Source organism: Lupinus angustifolius, chromosome LG15, assembly GCF_001865875.1.
Source record: "Lupinus angustifolius cultivar Tanjil chromosome LG15, LupAngTanjil_v1.0, whole genome shotgun sequence".
NCBI lineage: Eukaryota > Viridiplantae > Streptophyta > Magnoliopsida > Fabales > Fabaceae > Lupinus > Lupinus angustifolius.
The window spans coordinates 11,448,428-11,459,253 of NC_032023.1; the positions used below are offsets into that span (position 1 = coordinate 11,448,428).

The window sequence follows — 10,826 nt, forward strand, 5'->3', positions numbered from 1 at the left end:
TCAAAGTGTATAAAGATGGTTTAGTATGGATGTAAGATTTTTGGAGGTAGTTGAAAATGGATAGAGTATTATTCTACGCCCAGTGTATGACCAAACGTAGCTCTGATGCCATTGATAGTATTTTAGAAATGAAAGTTATAGTAGTGAAAATAGAAGTGGAGAAGCTTTGGAGCTACACAACTTAGAATAATTTGCTTCTTATTTGGATACTTCACAAATGAAGGATGAGTGCCTATTTATAGGCTTTCTACAACACTTATGAATTTCTAGATAGTTCCATAAGTATCTAGTATACATTTTACTCAAGATTTCTAGATACTTCTTTAATTATAATACTAAATGCCTATAATAGGATATACTAGAAGCTTAGGATAATTCTAGATATTATGATACAATCACCACTACTTATTCCTACACAAGTGTGGAAGCTTCTAGAAAGTGTGCATCAATATTTTATCATAATATATACCTATATCTAGGACAAGTTTAGGTCCAAAAATGATCAAACAAGATGGATTTGAGTAGTGCACTAGTCGGACCAATCTAAACTCATTCTCATCCATATTCATGACTTGCAAAATGCAATGTAGTGTAGTGACAACTGAGATAGAGAGTTGCAGCGTCGTCATCTTAAAAAGTTCAAAGCACAAACTAAAGTTAAGCATGTTGCAGTATGTTAGAAACTTGCAGAATCGTGATACTACATTGATTAAGAAGTGATGGATCAGGCATGGCACACAACACAAATAATCATATTCATGTCATAGTAGAATTGAGTAAGAGGTATCTTCAATCAAAAGAGAACATTTCAAACATACATGCATTATGACCCACCTGGAGTCTTCCATTTTTTAACTTATATTTAATTGTTTTAGGTTAATGTAGGTGGTCTGTCTAAACCTATAGCTAGATTATGTCATTTCTACCAATAGGAAATTCTGGTAACTATACTTTTTCGGAGGATAATCATATATTTAAAAAAAGATAAATTTATTACTGATAAAGTGAGAATATCCTTCATCATATAAAAAAAGTTCAATCATTTCTAATTTTGTTCCTGTTTTTAATTACCCTTAAATGGTAATGATAGGAGAGGTGAAGTTGTATAGTTATTAATTTATGTAGAAAATCTTTTTTATGTATTATTAAGGATATTCTTTCACTTTTTTTTGGGTAAAGAATTAATTTCTCTTTTAGGGTTTATGTCTACCCCTCTTAATACATTGTTGGTTGGACTTTGTGGATCCAGTTGGGCCTTATACTACTAGCTCAATGTATTGTTGGTTAAAGAAAAACTGATGTAATTGTATATATAAAAATTAAAACGTAAATTTAGACTGTGCACAATGAATAACAGACTTAATTATTGTATTTATAATTGCTATCATAGTTGGGAGCCAAAGTTTAGCAAACTATGAAACAGTTAAAGAAATTTCACATTATTTAAACTTAATATCATATTATAATCCAAAACTTTAAGATAGTAGTTATATGATATAATTTACTTATATAATATTCAATTTACCCATAAATCACCAATATGAGACCTTAACAATCACACTAAAATTATGATTGTCCCCTCAACCGTAAACACTGTAGTATGCTCTCTCTATTCCTAAGATCAAACCAAAGTCTTCTCAGGGTGTGTTCTAAACAAAATGGGATGGAGGGTTTAGTAATTAAATGTGACACTCAGATTGGTTTTACATTTTATATATATTATTTATTATTTAAAAATAATTTAAAATTTAAAGAGTTAATTTTTTTAGAAATATATATCACAATCTGCTCTGATACTAGATCCTCCAGTAGACCGATCCAGATTCAAACAAAATGATGTAAGCATTTAGAGCTAAAGACATGAGTGTGTCTCTTGAGGGAGAAGCAAGGGCATCACAATAAGGTGATGAATGCTTTTGATGACAAAAGGCTTCAATGCTACTCATCAAGAACTGTGCAACTTCTAAGTTAAAGATGATCTTAACATACATGAACAAATATGACAAAACAACCCAACCTCAAAATCAATCTTATATGATCCAAGGCACAAATGAAATCCACGTGACAAGTGCACCAATTGAAGGTTTTGCACAAGTGTGTCTATCCAAGCGTGTTGTGATGGTAATTAACAAAAGTGTGTCTATTATTTTATGAATGCAAGTTTTCTATCTACATATAAATAGAACCCAAATTCTATACCAAAAAAGTTTTATATGTCTCTATATCATAGCTGTTACACTAAGGGAAGGACAATTCCTATTGGAGATTTGAAGGGGCTCATTAACATTGGGATTAATTTTAAATCCTCCTAATTCATCTATAATGTTTGCCTAATTATTAAACAGAAAATTTTGAATGTTTTCCTTTTCATTCCGAAGGCAACGATGTATTGATTTTACATTTAATATTTTATTTGGTATTAACAGGAACCTTAAGAAAATGTATTGGGGAATACAAAGTAATTTGACTCGATTGTTCGTTGGTTTTTATTTCAAAAATACATAATTGCCTTAAAAATATATTACGCCTAAAAAAGTATTCCGGGCTTTTGAGGTTACAATATCGTTAACAATGCTATTATGATATTGCTGAATTAATTATGCTGCCATAAAAAAAGTCACGCTTTCATGCTAATTATGCCGGATCAGTAGTCGAGTGATCATTCGGTAATCCGTATTATGATTGAAGGTGCCAAAAAAATAAACTCAACTCATGGGTGTTGGTAAAAATACCTCCAAGTTACCCGCAATAGTATCTTATATATGGGAGTGAATTTTATAATACTTGCCCCGTAAACACTCATATATTTTTAAATTAAATTTGTATGTATATTATATTTTTATTACTATTTCATAATAAATTGTAATGATTTAACTATAATCATATATTTATATTATCATATAAATATATTATTATTCATGTAATAATTATTTATATATTGATTATCACAAAATATATAAATATATAATAAAAATTAAAAACTCATCAAACACCTAATGATACCCACTCGGCATGTGTATCCACAAACAATGCGAGTTTAAAAACAGGAAAATACTACCTGTACCTATTCAGCCTCGTTGTCATTTCTAATTATGATCATTTTACTTTATATGGTCAGTTAAAAATAGATTGTAAGTTAATATATTATTTAATATTTATTTCTATTATTTATATTTACAAATCAATTTTAATAATAATTAAATATAAAAGTAATAACTCATTAGTAGATATATATTTTTCTCTTTAAAATACATAGTGAAAACCATACAAGACAATAATCAGTGTCATATATATGTGCATGAGAAACTGTGTATCTTAAATCAAACTCTATATAATTACCCTCTAAGGCTGACTCCAAAGTCTTAATGAATGTCATGTAAATTTATATATATATATATATATATATATATATATATATATATATGAAAAAGTATATTCTCAATATTAAAGTTTTGATAAATTGGCATAATGTCTTCGTCTCTATAGGCCTTCTCACCTAACTAAAAAAGGAACATCAACCTACATTCCTTACTCCGAGGATGCGTGGAATTCAAACAAAACTGAGTTTCCACTCTCTTGAGCAATAAGTAAACAAGTTTGTTCAGCCAACCTATCCAATTCAATCTATTTGTGGACGAAACTAAAGAAAGGAGAAAACAAAAATTGAGAAGCATGGGTATAAACCAAATTCTAATACAAGCTTTATTTTATGAATATAGGTTATATGCTCTACCACTTTTCTACCGGTTCAATGATTTATATGAAGTGTGTGCTTCACCCAATTCATCTATTCAACATCCATAATAATCACCATCCATGATTGGTAAGCAATATCGATGCTTCTTCTCAAATATTCGCCCAACAACAAAAGAAAAGAAATTGAGAAAAAAATACATACACTAATTATACATTATCATTTTATTATATACCATTATTATTATTATTATTGACTATTTAAAAAAAATAATCTAAATGAATGATGATGATATAGTGACTGACTGTGTATTTATCTTTACATTGATAATACATAGATATTACACTTATATATATATAATACAAATAAATCATAAAAAAATATCTAGTGACAATGTATGAGTCTTATATATTGTCACTATAGTTAATTATAATTAACTCTTCAAAAAAGTAATTCAAATAAATAATAGATTATATAATGACTATATATAAATCTTTACTGTAATAATGCATTAACACATTCATGCTAACCTATGATAAGAACATCTTAAGTAAATGTTACATAGTCTTAGCTCTGGTAACAATGCTGAGAACATCTTCTATCTCAAAAAGTATGTTATTTTCTTTAATTGGTCAGAAAAATATTTTATTACTAAATTTAAAATTTATATATATATATTACCATATTGAATGACGTACTCTTTTAGTATAGCATATGATCAGCATGCTATAATGTCACTTAGGTCATGGAGATAAAATCTTTACCAAACAAAACGCAAGACCCTGTAATTGCAGCGACACTACGCTGATATTTCAACCGCCATTCATAATCAAACTCATGAATCTCTTAGTTAATTACACTAAAAAACAAGCTTCTTTAATTAATAAACTTTTTAACACAAGCCATATAACTTACCTTTTATCCCTCTCTTGCTCTTCTTATTCCCTTTATTTTCTCCACATTATAAGCGAACGTTACAAAAAGTTCATTTTTATTGTGATTAAAGCCATTTCTCTAGCAAAAACTTTATATAAACATTTCTATCACCCTTGTACTTCACTCAATCCACTTTATATTAATTTCCTTCACCATTTTCATTAAGTCTATTCTACCATTTTGTTACACCCTTATGGTCATGGCTATATTGCAATGTTCTTCATCATGTGTCATATTAGTGACACTACTAATTGCACTTCTTTTCATTGATCCAATATCCTCAACGTCAAGAAATGCTCTTGATGATGAGAATCAAAACAATTCTCATCAAGCAGGGCTTAGAGTCAAGCTTCATCATGTTGATTCAGGCAAAAACTTAACGAAACTCGAGCGCGTCCAACACGGGATAAAGCGAGGGACTAATAGGATTGAAAGGCTGAATGCAATGATATTAGCAGCTTCAACAAATGATTCTACCCAATTGGAATCACCAATCCATGCAGGGAATGGTGAGTACTTGATGGAATTATCAATTGGAACACCTCCAGTGTCATACCCTGCAGTTTTAGACACTGGCAGTGACCTTATATGGACTCAATGTAAGCCTTGCACAAAATGTTATAACCAACCAACTCCGATTTTTGACCCGAAAAAATCTTCAACTTTTTCTAAGCTATCATGTAGCAGCAGCCTATGCAATGCTCTGCCTTCTTCAACTTGCAATGATGGTTGCCAATATATGTACTCATATGGTGACTATTCAGTAACACAAGGCATTTTGGCCACTGAGACATTCACATTTGGGGACTCTAAGGTTCATGAAATTGGCTTTGGTTGTGGAGAAGACAATGAAGGTGATGGATTTCAACAAGCTTCAGGGCTAGTTGGTCTTGGCCGCGGTCCGTTGTCACTTGTTTCTCAGCTGAAAGAACCAAAATTCTCTTATTGTTTAACCAACATGGATGATTCAAAAACTAGTGTCCTTTTATTAGGGTCATTGCCAAGGGTTAAGGGAAAAGAAATTACTATTCCTCTTGTTAAAAACCCTTTACACCCATCATTTTATTACCTTTCTCTATTAGGCATCACTGTCGGTGATACTCAATTGTCCATAGAGAAATCAACATTTGAGGTTGGAAATGATGGAAGTGGAGGTTTAATCATAGACTCAGGCACAACCATTACTTACTTAGAAGAAGGTGCTTTTAGTGAACTCAAGAAAGAGTTCACATATCAAACAAATCTTCCTATTGATAACTCAGGAGCTGAAGGGTTAGATTTGTGCTTTACTTTGCCAACTGATGCAACACAAGTTGAAATTCCAAAGTTGGTTTTTCATTTCAAGGGTGGTGATTTGGTTCTACCTGCTGAGAATTATATTATTGCTGATTCAAATTTGGGAGTGGCATGCTTAGCTATGGGTGCATCTAGTGGAATGTCTATCTTTGGAAATGTTCAACAGCAGAACATTTTAGTGAACCATGATCTTGAAAAGGAGACTATTTCTTTTGTATCTACAAAGTGTGATGGCTTGTGAGCTTATGTATGTTAATTTGGTTTATTTCTTTATGTTGAAATAATATAAGCTTTTTTATTCTACATGCAGTTTAGTTGGAAAGCATAACTGATTAGTAATCATCAACATGAATGAAACAAGAACATTAATACATTTGCTATGGCATAGATAAGTTCAGGATCCTGTAGGCTAATTCACTTAGGGTTATGGAGCTGCCTTTACTAAGCATATATGTTGTCCACTTTTTGTACCACTCTACTTATCATCAACTCTGATTGGTTGAAAAATAATATTAAAATTAAAGTTATAAATATTAAATATTTTTCTAGTCAATCATATATTCCGACAACATCCTCTTTTCTCCATCAACCTCTCATCTCGAGCAACAATGGTGGATTCAACAATAATACAAATTTATATTTGTCACCAATTGTTGGGTTCTCCATTCTCAACGAACCAAGTCCCGAATCCGTATGAGCGAACTATTTAGCTCATAGGAGAGAACAAATTCAATAACTATGATCTCGTGTCTCAAAATGTTTTTTATTAGTTTTAAAACTTTAAACCCATTTAAAAAATTAATTTAAACTAACAACACCATAATTATGAATTTGATGTAGAATTTTAAGAGTTATGAGTAAAAACGTTAAAATGAAACCAAAAAAAGGCAGTGTGAGATAAATATTTTCCATTTTCCTATCATTGATGATTCACCTTGTGTTATTTCCAATGTGATAGTTTTATCTTTGTTCCGAGTATGTTGGGTTTATTTATTTTTCTCATCACACTTTAAAACAAATCCTTTCACTAAAAAATCCATATGAATTTAATACAATGATTGTTATCAAAAGGTGAAATTATTTTCTAAATATATACGCATCGTTTATTAAACATCGTGATTGTTGCTACTGTTCAAATAGTTTAAGTTAAAATTATATAACTCTTGATGTATATTAAGTATGTTGATCGGTTTACAATTCATGATGATCTACTAAAAAACGTTTTGTCTCTTCCGATATAAAAAATCTTCATACTTAATAGAGAGATCAAACCTACTTTAAACAAAATATGTCATGAGATAGAATATATGAATTACTTATATTGTCTATTGAAAGATACATGTCACTAATCATAAAATTTTAATTAAAGATTATTAGGCAACTCAAAAAGGTAGAAACTATGAAATGGATATTAATGAATTACATTAGATTATACAGTTCCAAAAATTCTAGACACAACTTTCTTAGTCATTGGTTGATACTCGATAAAGTTAATATGGTGTTATGTTATTATACGCTTGACCTTTGTGACTATGATAGAATGGTTGCTCAACATCCCACTACCTTAAAATTGAAAAGGCTTTTTCTACCCTAGCAAGATAAATATGACAAAGTTGTTGCTTTACCAAACATGATGCTTTGATAAGAGTCCAAGAACCTTAGAACTTACATCTTAAATTCAAAACGCGTGTTAAGGTTTGGACACACTCATTTAGAAATTAATTAAAAATGACCTAATTTTTAAGAAGAACCTCTTCATAAAAAATTATATTTGGCAAAATTATCCTTAAGAAAATAAGAAAGAACTAATAGTTTAATATGAGGTAGAAAAAAGTAATAATTAAAATTCTCTAAAAGTAACAAATAATTTAGAATTCAGTAGGTCTAAAAGTCACTATACATTATTTAGAAATGTTTGGTGAAATATTTTTAATTAAACAAGTGTTTAGTTAACAAAACATGAGCTAGTAGTATAAAGTTGAGTAAATTACATTGATACCCCCTGAGTTTTAGTGAAATTACACAAACCACCCCTCACTTTTCTACACTTACACAAACCCCTCATTTTTATACTTTCATTACACTAATGACCCTGCATGAGAAATAAGTGTAATTTTGTGAACAAAAAATGTGATAAATGCAATTAAGTTAAACAAAACATGATATATTATGGAGACAAATCCAAATAATATATGAGTCGATACCTCTTTATTATTTTTGGTTCATTATGATATAGTATAAGAGCGATTTAAACAATATCTTTTTAGAATTGTTGATGCATTTTGTAACAAAAAATAATAAAGATACATTAATTTGTATATTATTTGGATTTTTCCTCACAATATAGCATGTTTGGTTTAACTTAATTGCATTTATCACATTTTTTGTTTAAAAGATTAAACGTATTTCTCATGCAGGGTGGTCAGTGTAATGAAATTATAAAAACTATGGGAGGTTTGTGTAGATGTAAAAAAGTGAGGAATGATTTGTGTAATTTCATCAAAACTCAGGAATTATCAGTGTAATTAACTAAAGTTTCACTGGATTCTAAAATAAATCAATCAAATGTTTGATTTTTTAGAGTAATAGTGAGAATGTTATAATAGTGAAAGGTAAGTAAAGTTTGGTGAGAGGTAGGCAAGTAAGGGACAAGAGTGGAGTCTCTGGTTTTTACTTTATTATTACCATGAGAGGTTGGCAGGTTGTTTTTTGAAAGTTTAAAAATGTCAAAGATTCAAAAAAGAATTTAGAAACCGAACCATATTGTATTTGGATAGGTTCATATAGTAAGAAGCTTTAGGCAAATCTTTCCCAATATCGTGATAAATAGTCTCATAAAAATAATATATAAAGTCACAAATGTAGATGTACCTGTATTCCAGATTTAGGAGTAACAATTACTTATGTTAGAAGTCTTATGATTAGTCTGATTCAAATTGTGATCAACAATGCCTAATGGGCCATAATTACAGCGTGATCAAAATTCATAGAAAAATGAGAGCACAACAATGATGTGGTGACAACAGAATACAACACAACAGTGATGTGGTTACAACAAAATGCATTACAATAGTGTGACGATAATATTCTGTTTTTTCATCCCCTCTAGTTTTTTGCTTTCAAATCCACCTTTCACATGTCAAGACAAGATTCCAAGACAATTTCTTTACAAAAAAAAAAAAAAAAAAGCAACAGTAGAGATAGAAAGAATAGAAAGTAAATCAATAATTTACAATTTAGTTTAATAGTTTCTCTTGCTAGTTACTATGTTATTGGTTCATTTAATAGTTTTAATAAGTTACACATTATCTACCTTTAGATCAATAATGATTTAAAAATTTGTTGAAGTACTATTTTTATCGTCAATTAGTTTTTAGTTTTCAGATTAAATTCTACATACTCGAGTAAACATTGTCTAATTTAATTTTGTTGTTATACACTTCTTTCTTGGTCAGTAGAATTTTTCAACACGATCGTTAATGACAAGGAGTACTTCATTGGTATATTTTAATAGGCACGTATCTGCTCTCTTTATCACAAGTTACTTACTCTATCCCATTGATTGTACTTTAATGCTAAAAATTAAGCAAGAGATGCTTTCGGAACATGGTTTACCGGAAGTTATTGAGAACTTTTTGGGTGAAATTTAAAAAAATCTCAAGTTACACATAGAAAAGTTTTGACAAAACAATTCTCAAATTCCATATTGTAGAGATAAGAAACTTGGAAAAAATCTAATCTTATAAATAAAGGTTTTCTCCTTTCATTGTAACTCGCCTCAAGTTGAATACATTTTCGTTCAACTTTTTCTTTCTCCCTCATATTTTTCGCCGATGCATTTCCGGCAAACTTCTCCCCCTTTCTTTCCGTGGTACTGAGAATTGGCACATGCAGCCAAATTGTGGGAATTTCGAGAAATGACACTGGTAATCAGTATTAAAGGGAAAGAATTGACACATGTAGCTAAATTGTGGGCATTTCGAGAACTGACATTGGTAGTCAGTATAGTGGGAAAATAATTGGCACAAGTAGCCATATTGTGAGAATTTCGAGAATTGACACTTGTAGCCATATTGCGATAATTTCGAGAATTAGCAGTGATAACCATATTGTGTTGGATGTATTCAAGATTGGTTCTTACAGTGCAGTAAAAATTCGATAACAGAGATCTAGGCTGTTTTATCTTGGGGACGATGTCATTGGTAGTCTGCTTGCACATTTTGGGCAGTATCATGAAACATCTTGAAGAGAGCGACCTAGTCGTGACTTAACCAGTAAGTATTATTTCGTGCCTTTTAGAATTTGTTGCAAGCTACGGTAACAACAATTTTAAGATGTTTATACTGTAATGACATTCATAATAATATTACTGGACCGAACAACTTTGACCTGAACAAACTATTTCAGTTTGATGAGACAAATTTCAAACACTCACAACATAAGATGAAAGTTTTCATCACTATGAGAAAAGTTGCACACATTCTAAAAACTAATGACCTAGTGCTGCCGAAAAAGCAAAAACAAGGAAAGAGATAAAATAGCTATTGTTATAGCTCTATAGAATGAAAATGATTCCATGTGTAAGAACTTAATTCTAAATGGGTTGTCAGATGATCTCTATGATTACTACAGTTTATAGAAGTCTGCCAAATTAGTTTGGTATGCACTTGAGAGAAAAATATGATAGTGAGGAAGATGAGACTAAAAAATATGTTGTTAGCCGTTATCTCAAGTATCATATGACCGATGATAAGTAAGTAGAGTTCCAGTCCAATGAGATACATAGAATTTCTCATGAAATCATTTCTAATGGTATGCCCCTAAAGAGTTAAATTCACAGAGCCTATGAATGTGTATTTATTGGATATGCTGTAAACAACAATGTGTACATGTTTTATGT

General features: G+C 30.3%; 1 protein-coding gene across 1 annotated transcript; it reads left to right on the forward strand.

The window, feature by feature from the left end:
• Positions 4,670-6,286, forward strand: LOC109328730 (aspartic proteinase nepenthesin-1). The gene has a single exon (XM_019562324.1). The coding sequence runs from the start codon at positions 4,824-4,826 to the stop codon at positions 6,165-6,167; it is 1,344 nt and encodes a 447-aa protein (XP_019417869.1). The 5' UTR covers positions 4,670-4,823; the 3' UTR covers positions 6,168-6,286.